Source organism: Coregonus clupeaformis, chromosome 8, assembly GCF_020615455.1.
Source record: "Coregonus clupeaformis isolate EN_2021a chromosome 8, ASM2061545v1, whole genome shotgun sequence".
NCBI lineage: Eukaryota > Metazoa > Chordata > Actinopteri > Salmoniformes > Salmonidae > Coregonus > Coregonus clupeaformis.
Genome location: NC_059199.1, coordinates 57,075,140 through 57,094,662, shown reverse-complemented (window position 1 = coordinate 57,094,662; position 19,523 = coordinate 57,075,140). Strand labels below are relative to the sequence as shown.

Sequence of the window (19,523 nt, the reverse complement as noted above, 5' to 3'; positions counted from 1 at the left end):
TTAAGAAGCCCTCCTGTTCTCCACTCATTACCTGTATTAACTGCACCTGTTTGAACTCGTTACTTGTATAAAAGACACCTGTCCACACACTCAATCAAACAGACTCCAACCTCTCCACAATGGCCAAGACCAGAGAGCTGTGTAAGGACATCAGGGATAAAACTGTAGACCTGCACAAGGCTGGGATGGGCTACAGGACAATAGGCAAGCAGCTTGGTGAGAAGGCAACAACTGTTGGCGCAATTATTAGAAAATGGAAGAAGTTCAAGATGACGGTCAATCACCCTCGGTCTGGGGCTCCATGCAAGATCTCACCTCGTGGGGCATCAATGATCATGAGGAAGGTGAGGGATCAGCCCAGAACTACACGGCAGGACCTGGTCCATGACCTGAAGAGAGCTGGGACCACAGTCTCAAAGAAAACCATTAGTAACACACTACGCCGTCATGGATTAAAATCCTGCAGCGCACGCAAGGTCCCCCCTGCTCAAGCCAGCGCATGTCCAGGCCCGTCTGAAGTTTGCCAATGACCATCTGGATGTTCCAGAGGAGGAATGGGAGAAGGTCATGTGGTCTGATGAGACAAAAATAGAGCTTTTTGGTCTAAACTCCACTCGCCGTGTTTGGAGGAAGAAGAAGGATGAGTACAACCCCAAGAACACCATCCCAACCGTGAAGCATGGAGGTGGAAACATCATTCTTTGGGGATGCTTTTCTGCAAAGGGGACAGGACGACTGCACCGTATTGAGGGGAGGATGGATGGGGCCATGTATCGCGAGATCTTGGCCAACAACCTCCTTCCCTTAGTAAGAGCATTGAAGATGGGTCGTGGCTGGGTCTTCCAGCATGACAACGACCCGAAACACACAGCCAGGGCAACTAAGGAGTGGCTCCGTAAGAAGCATCTCAAGGTCCTGGAGTGGCCTAGCCAGTCTCCAGACCTGAACCCAATAGAAAATCTTTGGAGGGGAGCTGAAAGTCCGTATTGCCCAGCGACAGCCCCGAAACCTGAAGGATCTGGAGAAGGTATGGAGGAGTGGGCCAAAATCCCTGCTGCAGTGTGTGCAAACCTGGTCAAGATCTACAGGAAACGTATGATCTCTGTAATTGCAAACAAAGGTTTCTGTACAAAATATTAAGTTCTGCTTTTCTGATGTATCAAATACTTATGTCATGCAATAAAATGCAAATTAATTACTTAAAAATCATAAAATGTGATTTTCTGGATTTTTGTTTTAGATTCCGTCTCTCACAGTTGAAGTGTACCTATGATAAAAAATTACAGACCTCTACATGCTTTGTAAGTAGGAAAACCTGCAAAATCGGCAGTGTATCAAATACTTGTTCTCCCCACTGTATATGCACGCACCACTTTTCCGTTATTTATTTATTTGATTTTTTAAAAACAATTTATTTTATTCATTTCACTTCACCAATTTTGACTATTTTGTGTATGTCCATTACATGAAATCCAAATAAAAATCAATTTAAATTACAGGTTGTAATGCAACAAAATAGGAAAAACGCCAAGGGGGGGTGAATACTTTTGCAAGGCGCTGTATCTAGTATATCTTGGATCTAAGGCAATTTACAGTATCTATTGAATCATGCTCTCTCTGTAGCTAGCTGCCTGTAGGCTTGCCAACATGTGAGTGGTGCTGTTTGTGGAAATTGTGTCGGACGAGGTGTGTGTTGTTTGTGCACCAAGTACTACAAAAGCAGTAATGGATTTATTATGATGTACTGTGCTGTGCAACAAAGCACTGACAAACGGTTGTCAGACAACCCTACTCCATTACATACAGTAACTGTGTCCCTCCCTGAGGTACTCTCATTTTAAAATGCTATGCTGCAGTGTTCTAGGAACATTGTTTATTTTGGCTAATGTGAGACAACAACAGTGCATTCAAGGAAATGGTACACCGTGAGAGTTAACACAAACACTGTACTGAGTTTACTGTAAACTGTCCCAATGCGGGATTCGAATATTATAAATGGAACATAATGTTTCTGAGGTAGAAGAGGGTAGCCTCTCTCTTCTACACTCCACCCAAGCACTATGTTCTGCTGCTACCAGCATTGGATAGCAGAGCATCCGGTTCACGTTCAATGACAACATGTTATAGCAAAAAGATTGGTGAAACTGGGAGTCAATCAAGAGATCAGTGACATACTATCAACTTTGTTTTGACTTAAATTCAACATAATTTTGTATTTGTAATCTGCAACTCAAAAGTCACAAACCAGTGAAACAAGAAGGCCAACAAGTCCACTTGTGCTTTATGAGTCTTTGTGAGTCAGTCTTGCAGCGTGTGAATTATTGAAGACCTGTTCAACCTTCACAAAATGCTCTGCTCCCCTGGTGACCACTAAACTCTCCCTTAGGATCCCCTGGCATCTCTCCTCCCTGTGGGCTTTCACGATAGGATTCCACCAGTAGACTGCTAATTTGTGTGATGACATGCTTCAGACAATGAATAATAGTGTATAAACAAGTAGTAGTATCTCATAATGTGGGCTTCACATTTCATGACAAGTGCCATTGGCGATTGTAAGATCTTGTAGAGGATGGCATGCTACCATGATATGGAGCTCCTCATACATCTATACCTCTAACCACAGATCAAGGATCAGATTCCCCTACACCAACCTTTACCTCAACCATTAGGAACCAAAATACAATATCTGACCTTAGACCAGTTCTATTACAAACTTCTACCATCTACTCCATTGTGGCTACAACTACCGGGCTATACTGGGCCTTGGTAACAGACCAACATCTTTACATTTCCATTTTAGTCATTTAGCAGATGCTCTTATTCAGAGCAACTTACAGTTACTTAATTCATCTTAAGATAGCTAGGTGAGACAACCACATCACAGTCATAGCAAGTACATTTTTTCCTCAATAAAGTAGATATCAACAGACGCAAGTTCGGCAAATTATTCTGTTTGATTCACACTAACGAGCAGAGATGAGCAGGGCTTCATAACTAATTAAACGTGGGGTGATGTGAAGCACATGAAAGAACACAGAGACTCACCTGCTGGGTGATCCTACTCAATAATTCAAACATGTACTCTGGCTGTACAGTCAGCTGAGGGAAAACATAGCCAAACATGCTACAGGAGAAAGGGCAACGTGGATGGTTGGATACAGGTGTTCAGCTATTTTCATTATCGGCTTGGTTACAAAGAATTACAGTCGCTGTTCTATTGCATAGATGGAGTGTGCTTCGCCAGCTATCCAAATCACACTGCATGCAAGGGAATTAGATAGCAAAATGTTTGGAGATGTCACAATTTAGGGTATTGAATGATAACAACTGGATTGGACTAAATGCATGCATGGATGAGAGAGAGAGAGAGAGAGTGTGTGTGAGAGCGAGAGAGAGAGAGAGAGTGTGAGAGAAAGAGAGAGAGAGTGCGACAGGAGTTGTTATACCACCCTCTTACAGTATATCATATGGTGCCATAAGCTATGGGTTTCTGTCAACACTCCTTTCCTTCATATTGGCTACTGTACCACTGACCACATCACAGGCAGTCTGAGAATACTTGTCCTTTATGCCTCAGATCTCCACTACCATCACTCCTTCTACTAGCCTAGCCAACCATGTAGATTGCATCATACACATAGCACTGAATCTGCGGGAGGCATTTCATGTATGCATCTAGAGAAGCAGAGCACATTCCCTCCACTCCAAACATACTGACAGTTGATCAAGTGCACAGTGACGTCAGGAACTCCGCCGGCTGTTGCTATGCTACATACCATGACAGCCCGCTTGTAATTATATTATTACACTCTCTCAATTAATGCCAGTATAATCTATATACAGAGGGACAGGTGGGGCTTGTTGACCTATCAACTCTGCCAGACCATACACATTGGAACACATTCGACTTTCCTTTCCTCATCTCCTTTCCTTTGTGGCCTCTGACATGTGAATGCATGGAATATGATTTTGCCTTGATACTTTCACCTATCAAGTCCTTTCAGATCAGTAGGTGTGAAGGATGGGAGATGACGGAATGAGGATATTTGAGACTGTTTGGAACAAGTCCTTTCAGATCAGTGGCACTGAAGGAGAGGAGACGAGGTTAGGAGGATATGAGATTGTTGGAAAGTGGCCACTGAGCTGAGAGTAGAGTATACACATAGCGGTCTCGTGTTTCCCAGAGTACCTTATGGGAAATGGGTTCGGGGGGAACGAGCCAGCCATGACACTATAGGGCAGTTTGTGCATGCAACAGGAAGAGACCTGGCCACACCACTGCCACAAACCGACTTTTCAGTGAACTGCAGGGAGAATACACTTGTACGTCGAGTGCAACGCCTAGGATTTATCCCTCAACCCTGACTTAATTATCTAATAGAATCTACTGAGGTTTCTCTTATTGAATAAATTGATGACCTTGTGGTAAACAACTAATGTAAAATTATTCAGAAGAAATAATCCCTTTGCTGTAGATTTCACCCACGGGGTAGTGGTGGGTGGGTCGGGAGTAGAGCTTCGTAGAGCTACAAAGGTTTGAGGCAAAGTTGTGGGCTTAGAAAAAGAGACTGCGGGGACTACAGGGAGGTTTACTTTGAGGGTGAGCTGCTAGGTTCATTGGCATTGACAGTTGTTGAAATTGGACAGTGGCCAAAACTGCCAGGTAAATCTCTGTCTAACAGGCTTAGCTACTAAGGAAAGTGGATTCAGCAAAAGCAACCCCCAAATTTAATTAATCTACAAAATGTAATTTACTAGTATGTGATTTACCAGTGCAAAATTTGCACTGATATTTTCAATAGGGCCTAAAAAACAAAAACAAAGCTAGGACATGAAGTTGCCTCGACTTACATTTGACCTTTAGGTCTCAGGCATTCCCTTAGTAAGCCTTTGATATTACAGTAAACCTTTTGATCAACCCTATTTGTTATATTTCCTTTGTTAAATAATTGGTTCTACCTTTACACTAGCACAAACAATTCAACAAATCTACCCCTTTACAGTGAAAATTTGCACTGAAAATCTCTTGAGATTATAAAAATGCCCTGTCTTGCGCGATGCAGTGAATATTATTTCTCTCTTTTGCAGAGGTGAGATCATAAAAGCTGGCAAAGGAATCCATCTGTACAGTTGATGGCACTGAGGCCTTTCCCCCTGACTGGCACACCTGTCCTTCTGTCTGTGTGGGGACCACTCACTGTGCATCCCCACTCCATTCACTCCAAATGTAACCACTGCATGTGACGTTAATGCAAGTCCTGCTGCAACAGTAATTTCTCCACACCCCTTGATCTTACAGTATATCTTAGTGAATCATCAAACCCTTTCACCTCTGTCACCTACATCCAGACACTTTCTTATCCTGGATTTGTTTGTGCAATGGCGTAGCACACACCCCTGCAGCCCCCGCAAGGTGAGGGTCAACAAGCTTTGGGGACCCCCAACCTACCTGAGGTCGGGCCCCCCAGATAGCATGAAATATTTTTTGTGAATGACAGGAAATTAGCTTTCAAACTGCAACATTTTATCTCAGCCTCATGACAAAATGTGCAGAATATTAGAAAATTAGCTCAGAGATTCTTGAAAGTGTGGACAATCCTTTGGCAGGAACACTTTTTATTTATTTTTTATAGTTAAACAGAATGGATTTTGTTGCATTATATGAGCTTAATGTTTACATTTAGGGGAATTTTATAAGGGAAAAGATTTGTTTTGGAAATTTTCAAAATACTTTCAATGTTATGAATTTCCATGTTGGCTCTATGCCTGGAAATGCCCTTGTCCGGAGCAAAGGATCCCAATTTCAAACTCCCAAAAAGTGTTAACAATTCTAAAAAGTGTCAATAATGGATATTAACTGAATAATGATATTTTGTAGTTTCTTGCAATAGCCCCCTGTGACTATTTATCTCATAACTGTGATTCCTAAAAGATGTGTGCGGAGATTTTGTCAACTGGCAGATTTGTCTAAAATCCTAAATGAATCAGGAATGAGCAGGGTCAGCTATACCATAAGGACCCTTATTCATGTCATCATTACATGTAGTGCAACAAGACCACTCACAGTCTCTAAAGTTCTCTACTTTTGATAGATTTAAACAAACAATTTTGAATTCAACATGGTCACAATCATAAACTTTCAACTCCATCTGCCTGATAGAATATGCATTTTGGTTCAAATATGTTACATTTCATTAGGTTTTAGAGCCACAAAGCAACTGTCAGATTTTTGTCTAACGTCAACAATTAAACAATCAAGGCCTTTAAACACTTATTGGACAATAATTGTACAAATGAAATGCCTTTCATGGTGTCTGCCGGAGTTGCATTTTATGAAAAAATAACAATAATTAGGAGGTTGTTCCTTTACATGGTGTGATAGCTTATACTTTGGTCTATCAAAATATATATTTTACATTTTGATAATATTAAGAAAATATGTGGAAAAAAAGTTGATGTTGTCCCGTCTTTCAAGAATCCCTAAACTCTAAAAACAGCAATGTTTTCTCTCAGCCTCAGGGCATGAGATAAGCTATAATACTGCACATTTTTCTCTCTGCCCCATGGGGGGCCCCGCGAAACTGCGCTACGCCACTGTGTTTATGCTGTCTTGACCACACCTATAGTCATTGTCACGTGAATGAGCTGGCAAGGCAGCACAAACAGATCTGGGACCAGGCTAGCCCTTTTTACCTGCATGATCTAAATCTCTCAAAGGCAACACAGAAGGGTTGCTGACATCTGGCGCGGCTGCTGCCACAACACCCCGAGCCCTTAAATAAAGGAATCCTTCCTGGCAGTGGGGCGTCATGGCAACCACACCCACACAATACATAGCAAATAGGTGGATGTAGAAATAGAGCAGGCAGAATGACTACGTCTACAGGTTTTCATATAAAGACAGAGGAAGTAGGATGGATTTAGCTGTTGAATGCTTGTTGCATACAAACTGAAATTTAAATGTGAGTGTGCTAGAGTAGCAAACGTGTTTAACACTTGCTTTTGGAAGTGATGAATGTTCTGTAACTTCTAGTTCTATGGTGCACTTAGCATTAGATTTGAGTGCCAAATACCATTAAATAACACAAAGGGCTTATCACATGATCTGGCGCAAGCAATCATCACCTTCACAAACCTCTGTGTTCAGATCCATTGGAAATTGAAATCACATTTCCATCACACTGAACAAGGGCTCATCAACATTAACAAAGTCCTATGTCAGGTGTCATAACACACTTATGTCATGCACTGCTCTTCATAATGGTCTACTCCTATTGCGTATGCTGCCTCCCACTGCTGAGCTGCTAAGGACTCCTGCAGCATGGCTCCAGAGGTGGGACCAGCCCTCCTGATTTCCATACTTGTTGCCATGAGCACCGGTCTGGCTGTGACTAGCTGCTGTGTGGATGGACAGGACAGGAGCCAATCACATTTGGCCACCCGCTCGTGACGGCCTCTTTGAGACGCAGATAAATATGAAAATGAGGTGGGGGCATAGCGTAGCTTACTAAAGGAGTGTTTATCCTGGATTAAGGATAAAGGATAGAGGTGTGGACTCGAGTAGTGTGACTGTTTTAGGTGCTAGTTTAGACAATCTGGGCTGGGCACTGACAATTGTAGGCCTATCCTTTAGGAACCTTCTAGTTACTCAAAGGCTGGTGGACTGCGTAAGTGGATAATATGTAACACGCATTGGAACAAATTACCCTGTAAGACCCACAAGGCACAAACAAAGGGCAAAAAAGAGACCAACATTAGTGGCCCTGTGTGTCGCATAAACAAAGCCGTGACTGGACGTTGTGTTGTGCCCTGACCGTGGTCACCACCCTGACTGTAAGTGGTTATCATACCACCACACCCAGGCAGTCAGACCGAGTAATGAAAGAGACGAATAAAAAGGAGGGCAAAGCTCTGCTATTTTAGGTGTCCTCCACTTTAGATTGAAAAATGGCCCTCCCTACACTCAGTCAATCTAGGGACTCGCACACAAAGACAGCAAATGGCTAATCACGGTGCAGTGTGACTAACTATGGAACCTACCATAATGACGTTTTCATGTTTATATGACAATGTATGTTGACATGGAGCAAAGACGGACCTATCGTACAACAAAGATATCTGTAAACATACGCATGCTGATTACACATTAGGACTACGCTGTGGCAGACAATCTCATTCTTCAACCTACTCTCCTAGGCCAGTGGTTCTCAACTGGTTTTGCCTCGGGACCCAAATTGAACCAGGTTGTCTCAGTGACGACCCAATATTTGCATCGCGAAAAATGATTAGGCAAAATACAATTAGCAAAACTATTTTTTATGCTATATTGATATTATATGACAAGGGAACAACATTATAAGTTCATTATAATTTCTACACACTTTCTACCTAGTTTAAGTTGTTTTTTTACTCAGACAATCGCGACACATTCAAAACCTTTTTGAACCACCAGTTGAGAATCGCTCTCCTAGGCAATACTATATAACAGATTTACAATAGCCTATTATAAAACTGGTGTTGAAAGAAATCACATAGACAAACTGGATTGAGGTGCTCAGTATAAGAACATGCTTTTATTTATTACTGGTGGCTATTTCCACTGTGACTCCTCCCTGTGTTGGGTTGATATTCCCATACACCTACCCAGTTGAAAGGTATTGTCAGATGTTGAGCTTTCATCCTTTATGTTGAAAGGCCTCCCACTGTGGCCTTGGACTTGTGAGCGTCTTACTGTCTGGCTGTGATAATATACAGCAGAGGATATAAATACGTGGAAATGTAGAAATAGGGTTATGTAGCTTACGTAAGATTGAACTAAATCTATGGCAGCCAGATTCAATAGCCATTATAGAACTGAATAAAAGCATGTGGCATTACAATATGTCATTACTGAGGTATTGAAAAGCATGTCTTTGGATTGGAAGGGATGAGATCATATTAGTGAAGAATCAGAGGGGTTTTATAATGAAAGCCAAGGGAGATTAAAAATACATTTTTTTTTACTTACATTTTACATGTTGATAATAAAGGCCTATGTGTTTCCTTTGTTATGTCCTAAAACCTTGGACATCACTGTGGGTAGGAGCATGTTATTAACATGTTATTGAAAAGGAGGTCACCGTTCTCACTTTACTCTGTCCACTGCCGTGTATCACACCTTACCACTAAAAGTGACAAAAGTCTCCAAAGGAAGTGCATTCTATTCAGGACATGCACTCTCTGTCAACTTCAACTGTAAACCCTCTGAGGTGCTCAGTCTCACCACATAAAAGCGGTCACAAAACAAACCTGCACCGTCACAGAAGCGACCACAACCACAGTTCACAGTTCAACCGCCCAGGAAGGTGCGGTCGTGTTTTTGAACCATCTTCTCATGTTTACACTTGAAACACTTCAAGTGTTTGAGGGAACATGAAAGTTCTAGGAACCAATTTAAGATGTGACACCCTTCACATTTACATGACAATGCTCCACTGACCTACTAACCCTTAAATTAGCTAAGCGATGAGTGACTGCCTGATTGTGGCTCGCTTTGTCACTGTGACAGTCAGTGACCATGACAGTGCTCTGTAGTGGGCAGACAGACCAACCCTGACCTAACCACAAACCACCCCTTCTTGCATGTTACAAACACTCTGTCAACCACATTAGGACCACAAGTCCTGCTGATGGACAGTTCAGATTGTTGAGGGTGAGGGAGACTACTCCTTCAGAAGACATTCATATAGCATTCGTGAGGCTGTCATAAATGTAATACACTAACTATTACCACATACAAGTGTGTATGGCAAAAATATTCCCCACATCGTCAGATAGGTAGTATCATGCCTTCAGAAATGACAAGGCAGCTCCAGTTATGTTGACATTTGGCCGTTTGTTGACGAAAACGCTTTCATAGTGTATTAGGATACTGGGTATGTAGAAATCAAGACATGGATATACTGTACATGCATCCATCAATGAGGAGGACAGCTCAGGGTTCAAGTGTCTGCCAGCATGGCAGGTTAGAGATAAGAGTTTAGAGGTTAGAGGTTAACAGGAGGGTGAGTGAACATGACTATTAATGGCTCTTTGAAGTCCAAATGAAAGGATGAGCAGAGAGCTGGCTAAAGAGGTGCAGATACATTATTGTGATGTGGATCTTTGTAAATCATTCTAAATGATTAAGACAACCAGACTCGTATACATAGAACATGAAAGACTACAACAGCAACAAGGAGAAAACATGATATCCTCTGTCAATGTGTCCTTAGCATCACTACCAGCCCCTACAATACCCCACTGCCATTCGCCCTCCAAACCACACACACACACACTTCATAGCCCCCCGACTATGAGGCACATCTGCTTACCTCTGCTGCCGGTTGCCAGATCAGCCACTTTCTGAAAGGCATCCAGGAAGGCGGCTACCGCGACAACTGTCGTCCTGGGAGATGACAGACACAGCTGGTCACCATTTAGATTGTTATTGGCAGCAGAACATACAGTATGTACAATATAGGCCAACAACCATACAACACTCATATTTACCATGGTTTGAATCACTTCAATAGAAGCCCCATATGCTCAGGGAAAGGGGAGGACAGAGTTAGTAGTCTGGTCATGGTTGGGTCAGTGTTTCCCCTACAATTGTATAGGTGGGGTGGGTCCCTCCATCTAGCTCTGTTGCCCCCCCACCTAAAAGAGTATGGGCTTCTATTGGTTTCAATTGACAATTTGATGCCAGAGGGCCAGGATGGGGGATGGATGTTGCTTTGGGGGCCTTTGCACCCGCCTGGAAATTGAACTAGGGGAAAGACTGGGGTTGAATCCAACCATCCAACAATATGAAAATGTTTAATCTTCAACCATTGCCATATTTACACAATTTCAACCCCCCTTAGGTGGTAACCAAAAGCAACCAAACTGCATGGGGGTACAAAAGTATGGATAAAGGGGTCACGGTAGATTTATCCTGGATTATTGTTGAGGTCTTTTTACCTCTATGCCCTTGCAATTCTGCATTTTGAGATTACCATGCAGCCAGAGAAACAAATCCATTACAAAATGTTCTGTTCCAGACATCCTTGAAATTGTATCAAGTAGAGACTGACCTTTGTTGACAAGAAACTGAATTGAAATTGAATTCAGTAGGTAGGCAAGGTATCATCAACCAATTTGATGTCATAAATCATTTCAGGAAATGCAACTGAGCCACATGCTGCATGATGGTACTCTTTTGTACAATGTGCAATCCAAAGGTTGCTTTTCTCTCATTCTTAATGAAGTAACGACTTAATTTGAGCTCAGAAAAACTGAAGGCTAAGTGGAGGCATGCATTCTTAGTAATTTAAAGCAGAGTATGGTAACCTAAAGAGTAGGCTTGTTTACTCTACGTTCAGATGAGATTTTTTAAAACGTAGCTTTATTTACACCCAATTAAAGTTGCTGATGTAAATGGAAAGAAGGGTCCAGACACTTGTTTTTGAGAAACTTAGCCCAACCAGCGATTCACTTCCTCGTCCTTGTGCAGTACGGGGGCGCTAAAAGGGACTTATATGGGTGTTTTTGGAGCATTTATTCATGTTTTTTCAGAACCCCTGTACTGCACAACGAGGATAAGGAAGTGAATCGCTGAAAAAGGGTCTGGACCCTTTTATAACATGCCATTTAAAAAAGCAAAATTATCCTTTAAAACGATGTTAGAAAAACACCCGAACTAGATCACACACAATTGGAACTGCAGAGGGTATGGACATCTGCCCTTTGGCACTCCGGAACTCACTTCCTTTCGCATGTAGTTGGTGAACTGCTACTGTTTTAAATTGCAGAGGTGTGTGTTGCATAAGCGTGTACATGCACGGTGCAGTATGCAGATGCAAAAAAAGGCTTCACACACAAGCTATTGTAGACACACCATTTACCATGTGGTGAGAAAGAGCTGAAGAATATTCAACTAGAAAACTAGAAAAATGCACGTACTGTTTGTAATGTTAACTTGTTTTGCTCTACCTGTCGAGAGTAAGGGTGCGAATATAAACTATGGATGCAAGGGGACTTGTTGAACGAGAAAAATCAATGCAAATAGTCTGGGTAGCCATGATTAGCTGTTCAGGAGTCTTATGGCTTGTGGGTAGAAGCTGTTAAGAAGCCTTTTGGACCTAGACTTGGTGCTCTGGTACCGCTTGCCGTGCGGGAGCAGAGAGAACAGTCTATGACTAGGGTGGCTGGAATCTTTTACAATTTTTAGGGCCTTCCTCTGACACCGCCTGGTATAGAGGTCTTGGATGGCAGGAAGCTTGGCCCCAGTGATGTACTGGGCCGTACGCACTACCCTCTGTAGTGCCTTGCGGTCGGAGGCCGAGCAGTTGCCATACCAGGCGGTGATAGAACCAGTCAGGATGCTCTCGATGGTGCAGCTGTATACATTTTTTAGGATCTGAGGACCCATGCCAAACCTTTTCAGTCTCCTGAGGGAGAATAGGCTTTGTCGTGCCCTCTTCACGACTGTCTTGCTGTGTTTGGACCATGATAGTTTGTTGGTGATGTGGACACCAAGGAACTTGAAGCTCTCAACCTTTTCCACTACCGCCCCGTCAATGAGAATGGGGGTATGCTCTTTTTTTTCCCCTGTAGTCCACAATCATCTCCTTTGTCTTGAGAAAAAAAGTCCAAGAGGCTAGTGGGAGGATATTTCTGTCTGGCTTCTGTCACATCAGTGGCAGGATTTCTCAGGAACACTTTTTTTCCCACAACACCTCAGCGGGACGACAAAGTAGAGACGTTTTTCAGCGGGTTAACCCAGTGTAACTGTTGGCCTAAAATAAAATCTTCTGGTGCGCTGCACTGATCTACCGTGCTGAGATAATGACTTTATGATTTGATCATTAATCTAAGTTGATGAAAGGTTAATTGATTTTTTCCCTTTTTTTCTCCCTTCACTCTCATGACCTTCAGCTGTGACTATGCACAAACTGTAAGCCGGTGCCAAGCCCAATGATCCAGAAACACGCTGACAAGACCAGGGCGGGGTGTATATGACAATCTAGACAGATAATGAAGAACATTTGAAGAAGAGGGATTGGGTTTTTTATGAGGAGGTTGGGTAAATGAGTGTGTGTGTGTGTGTGCGCATGCATGTGTGTGTGTATTCAGAAAAATAGAGACGCACAGTAAGTATGTGTGTGTGTGTCTTTGTTTTGTTTGTTTGTTTACCTGAGCTGTGATTGTAGCTTCCCGGCCTTGCTGATGAAGTCATCCCACACTGGGTAACTGCTCTGAAGAAATAAAAGGAGAAAGTGTGAGGATGAGGCGTACACACACAAACACATTTATAATGCAACATGTCCGCAAGCTCATATCTGATCAAATCTCAGATAAAAGAGCAACAATGGGAGAGATCTATAAAGTGAATCCATAGACCCATACCGCGATTGTAGACCCCATTCTCACTTTCACTGTATGTAAACAATGTCCCACAGGCATATGATACAGTAAGGATCAAACTGGGTTCAATTCAAAGTCCCAATACTGCATTGCGGTATCTCTGTTGAGAAAGTAGGCTACCATGAGCCAAGTTGAACTACAGTAAACCGAAGAGTTCTAAAAAGTGTAATAGACTTAAAAAATCATAAGAATCCTTCAAGAATCCCATCGATTGAGTGAGAGTTGCCTTTGCTGCTAGTACTAAGACATTGAAGGCTTATTCAGTGTGAGGTGCAAGAACATTGCAAATGTAGAAATGTCCCATATAGAAGTTTTTTCTTCGTCCCAGAGAAGCAGGTGACTGTAGGTTAGCCTGCCTGTTTAAAGTCCTATTGGCCTCTAAAGTACATGTTGGCCTCTGGTTGAAGTGCATAGACCTCCCCTCCCAGGCCTCTAACATCTAAATGCAGGGCTGTGGTGGTGAAAGGCCAGAGTGGTAGCTAGCCAGCTATGGTCTGGGGGGCCATGCAGAAAACATCAGTCACCAGGGCAGTCTGGGTCAAGCTAACAAGGCCTCACAACAGCTAGAAGGCTAGAGGCTGTGGAGGTCAACAGAGAACGAACTCTATCTGGGAGTGACATGCTCGCTGAGTGGGCAAACACAAGTGTCTTCTTAGGTGTGTGTGTGTGTGTGTGTGTTCGCGTAAGTATGTCCATGACTGATGAAGAGATCTGCACAGGAAGACAAGGGTTAAACCCACTTAGGTGGGTTGATTCAATTCCAGCTCAATTTCCTCCACTCTTTGAGTAATACATTTTTAGATTCAAGATCAGCATTTCAATTCACTCTCTGAATTATTCAAATAACTGCCCCCAACCCTACTGTTTTGAACATAGAAAACACAGTAGGTAATGCATACTGTAGGCCTTTTTACTGTGATCGGACAGGATAGCAACCATGAGTTGATAAATGGGGCCGAACAATCAGTTTATGGGGCAGTGGGGTTAACCAGATAGAACACTGTCAGACTTGTCATTTTCAAGGTGATATTTCTTGAGTGATTGATTAGTGCCCTAGCCCAACCCCCCTGAGAGGAGGAATACGTTTGACGTCTGCTGCCGTCTCTCAGCGCCTCACTCAGGCCCTTTTGTTCATCCACAGCACTAGCCTGCCACTGTGGTTACCGTGACAACATGACTGAGGCAATGACGCTGCACTTCAATCTCCCTGGCACCCGCCGACATCATTTACATCACTGGGCGAGGAATAACATGAAATATGCACTGCATGAATTCACCATGCCACCCACTTAATATGGCTTCTCCAGTATGTGTTGATTTCCTACTGAGAGATCATCATTTTAGCATCGCAAATGGCATTTCAGATTCAATGCAATGACTGAATAAATGCAGTGAATTTAAATGCATGAATCACGCAAACAAAAATGAAATGGGTAGAAAGAACATGGCTCCATATTCAACAAGACCTCATGGATCCATAAATGTATGGTCATAAACCCTAGAGCTCTGCTTTGTTTCTCTTCCATCCATTTCAGTTATATGGTTCATCTAGTAATTTCACCCCAACCGCCCAGTGAGAGGATTATTTTAGCCCGAGTGTTATGATGGCCCATCAAATACTGATTAATAAACCAAAGTAGGCCTTCATCCAATACTCTCAATAGCATTACCTTCAACCTCTAGCCAACAGATTAATAATGTAATGATGCTCAAACATGTATACATTGAAGGGGTAATAAAGAATAAAGCATTTTGAGCTGCTGCCCTCCGGAAGGAGATTAAGGGTCCCACTGTTCATCAAGAATAGGAGCAGAGCAAGTTTCATTCCATCAGGCTGCTGAACAGTGGGACATAGGACAGATGCAGACCCAATGAACGGTTGGACAGTACGCTGCAGAGACTTTGAATATGTGGAAATGTAAATGTCTGACTTGTGTATTACATTTCTAGTTTTCCGTCCTGCATGTAGTAATATATTGTGTTGTGTTTGTGAATTTGTATGCTGACATCACTAAATTAATTTCCATGTAAATGGACAAAGTATATCGTATCGTATTATGGGGCTGGTTTCCCAGACACGTTTTAAGGCTAGTCCTAGACAAAAAAATAGTCCTAGACTCTCCATTGAGTATCTTATGGGTTTTAGTCCAGGACTTGGCTTAATTTGTTTCCAGAAACCAGCCCTTATGTTCAGATCCCTGAAGTAGCATAACTCACAAATAAAACCTAAATGTAAACCTTTATACAAATTTCGGACATTATTCAATTAGCACTGAATTCCATGATTTTTGCCGTTCATACTGCAGTATTTATACTCAGTTTAAAGAACGCTTAGAGCTCAGAAAAGGCATGGAGGATTGGTTCCAGTTGAACAGATGAATGGTAATATGTCTACTTACACAAAAAGAGATGTGTGAACAGTATCTAAATGATGTATTAACACACACACACAAACACACACACCAACCAGCACGCTGATTCAATTTAAGCACAAATATTGGTGAGCAAATATAGGCACATGTAGACAATCCCCACCCACACATGTACACATGAGCCAGCAGACAAGAGTGTAATGAATGGTGCCCTTTGGAAAAGCCCTCCACCCATGAAAATGGTTTATTACACAGTTCCAGAGAAACCTGTCTGAAATGGCTGTAAAGGGCTATCATGAATGAACATACAGTGCATTCGGAAAGTATTCAGACCCCTTGACTTTTCCACATTTTGTTACGTTAGAGCCTTATTCTAAAATGGATTCAACTGTTTTTCCCCCTCATCAATCTACACACAATACCCAATAATGACAAAGCAAAAACAGGTTTAGACATTTTTGCAAATGTATTAAAAATAGAAAACGGAAATAACACATTTACATAAGTATTCAGACCCTTTACTCAGTACTTTGTTGAAGCACCTTCGGCAGTGATTACAGCCTTGAGTCGTCTTGGGTATGACGCTACAAGCTTGGCACACCTGTATTTGGGGAGATCCTCCCATTCTTCTCTGCAGATCGTCTCAAGCTCTGTCAGGTTGGATGGGGAGCGTCGCTGCACAGCAATTTTCAGGTCTATCCAGAAATGTTCGATCGGGTTCAAGTCCAGGCTCTGGCTGGGTCACTCAAGGGCCTTTAGAGACTTGTCCCGAAGCCACTCCTGCATTGTCTTGGCTGTGTGCTTAGGGTCGTTGTCCTGTTGGAATGTGAACCTTCGCCCCAGTCTGAGGTCCTGAGCGCTCTGGAGCAGGTTTTCATTAAGGATCTCTCTGTACTTTGCTCCATTCATCTTTCCCTCAATCCTGACTAGTCTCCCAGTCCCAGCTGCTGAAAAACATCCCCACAGCATGATGCTGCAACCACCATGCTTCACCCTAGGGATGGTGCCAGGTTTCCTCCAGATGTGACACTTGGCATTCAGGCCAAAGTCAATCTTGGATTCATTCAGAGCAGAGAATCTTGTTTCTCATGATCTGAGAGTCCTTTAAATGCCTTTTGGCAAACTCCAAGCGGGCTGTCATGTGCCTTTTACTGAGGAGTGGCTTCCATCTGGCCACTACCATAAAGGCCTGATTGGTGGAGTGCTGCAGAGATGGTTGTCCCTCTGGAAGTTTCTCCCATCTCCACAGAGTAACTCTGGAGCTCTGTCAGAGTGACCATCGGGTTCTTGGTCACCTCCCTGACCAAGGTGCTTCTTCCCCGATTGCTCAGTTTGGCTGGGCAGCCAGCTCTAGGAAGAGTCTTGGTGGTTCCAAACTTCTTCCATTTAAGAATGATGGAGGCCACTGTGTTCTTGGGGACCTTCAATGCCGCAGAAATGTTTTGGTACCCTTCCCCAGATCTGTGCCTCGACACAATCCTGTCTCGAAGCTCTACGGACAATTCCTTCGACCTCATGGCATGGTTTTTGCTCTGACATGCACTGTCAACTGTGGGACCTTATATAGACCTTATATGTGCCTTTCCAAATCATGTCCAATCAATTGAATTTACAGCAGGTGGACTCCAATCAAGTTGTAGAAACATCTCAAGGATGATCAATGGAAACCAGATGCAGCTGAACTCAATTTCGAGTCTCATAGCAAAGGGTCTGAATACTTATGTAAATAACGTATCTGTTCTTAAAAATGTTTATCAAATCGAAAAATAATCTTAAAACCTGTTTTTGCTTTGCCATTATGGGGTATTGTGCGTAGATTGATGAGGGAAAACATTAATTTAATCAATTTTAGAATAAGGCTGTAGCGTAACAAAATGTGGAAAAAGTCAATGTTAGACAATTGAAAAGCATTTCTTGTTATCAAAATCTACAAAAGTAGCCTATTTCTCGAATGTTCTTCCCTTTATTTCTCAGAAGTAATTTTTATTAAGTGGACTTGATCACATTGCTTTGCAAAAGTTTCTTAAACTAGATCATGGACATCATGGTTTTCAATTGGTTGGAATCTCAATCTAAAACTCTATTCTCCTACATCAAACATTTATCTACCACAAACCCAAATGGTGGCTCTGTTGCATTCAGCCACAGCTAAAGGGCAAAACTTCACAGTTCACACCCTTTTGAAGTCACATGCCACCATTTCCCCGCATTCCGTTGTCAGAGGGACAGGTGGGAACAGTTGTGACTAGGCGCTCTGCCACTTTGGGGCAGACTGGAGGCGCTCTCCGCAATCTGCTTATTATTTTAAAAAATATCACTGATTAATAGGCTAAGCATAGAAAATACTAATTGTCATGCTTCCTTCTGAGATGACACTGTGACAAAAAATATTATTTATTTAATTTCTAACTTGAGTTTATGAGAAAGCAAAATAAAAGAGATGCGTAGCTTAAATGAGTTCCTGATCTCAACAGTGACATATATTTTCATGCTCTCCGCAGAACAAAAGTCAAGGGGAAACAAACCTTCACGTGCATTTACTGCTACTTGATTGACGTGGTTTTACAGTATTCTATTCTAATCCATATCCTGGATAATTTAGCCTTTTATATGCACCTGCTTGATGTCAGAACACAACCACCATGCGGACGGAGCTATATTCTATGCAGTCCCTCAGTGAGCGTAATTTAGTAGCTAGCCTTAATGTACAATTAGCAATGTATGTAGCCTGGGCTATACACAATAATTTCCCAGACTGCCACTCTTTGAATTTCTATGGTTATCTGCAACATCAAATGTAATTGCATGCCATTTATCTATCACAGTCAATGTCACATCGACTAGGTGTCAACATATAAGGGCACGTACTGCCATATTAACAAAACGTATTATTCTATATAACATAATAAGACAAACAATACCCTACGAAGCCTAAATAAATATTAAAATACACAATTAATGAATTAGTCCCCAAGGTGTTACCTTCATGTCACCTATCACTGTTTGAAAAAGTCCTCCGAGTGCACTGCATTCTCTTTCAATGACAGTCTCCATTTTCAGCACTGTATGTCCTGTTTATCTTGCCAAAACTGTAGTGAAAATGTGTATTCTGTCCTCCAATACTAACTGAAAAAGAAACTCAATGGTAAACAATCTCTTTTAAGGGCAAATATCCTTTCAAAGACTTGCTGCAGTATCCTGTATGCAGCACTCCCGAACGATGGAAAGCAAAACAGCGGTGAGATTGAAACCCCACGTTAGTTTCCACACAGAGATAAATTCCATATTTTTGCGTTTAAGACCATCCTGAAAGAAGAATACAAATATGAACTCCTAGAGAAAACACCAGTTGTTTAAAAACGTGTAATAAAAACGAAAACAATTCGAGTACTATCAAGGCATAGTCGAGGGTTCATGAAGTTTCTTGCCACAGCTGACATGCGAATTGCAAGTGTTTTACCCATGCGCGCGAGAATGCAAACCTTAAGCGCGCGTCCGCGTCGCCCCTCCTTTTGAGGCAAGTAGCCTACTACTGTACTTCTATGCATGATGGTGCATGGGACCATAATAAAATACAAAGTGTGTGGAAAAAACGAAACAGTATATTTTTTCTACATCACATCTTACACAGTAGGCCAGTGGAGAACCGTCATTCAGGGCAGGTGGGGAAGAGCCCCACCTGTTTTGAGCCCCACCTGTTTAGCTTTTTTTGTGTGCCTGTTTTGC

General features: G+C 42.3%; 1 protein-coding gene across 6 annotated transcripts in view; it reads right to left on the bottom strand.

The window, feature by feature from the left end:
• LOC121571999 (protein MTSS 1-like) overlaps positions 1-19,249 on the bottom strand; it is a 61,320-nt gene extending 42,071 nt beyond the window's left edge. For all 6 annotated transcript variants that reach the window (XM_045222098.1, XM_045222100.1, XM_045222099.1 and 3 more), the window contains exons 1-3: positions 18,780-19,249; positions 13,195-13,256; positions 10,353-10,426 (exon numbers count right to left, since the gene is read on the bottom strand). In XM_045222098.1, the coding sequence (XP_045078033.1) occupies positions 10,353-10,426; positions 13,195-13,256; positions 18,780-18,851 (208 nt within the window). In that variant the 5' untranslated portion in view covers positions 18,852-19,249. The remainder of the gene's footprint in view (positions 1-10,352; positions 10,427-13,194; positions 13,257-18,779) is intronic.
• Positions 19,250-19,523: the final 274 nt, after the last annotated feature.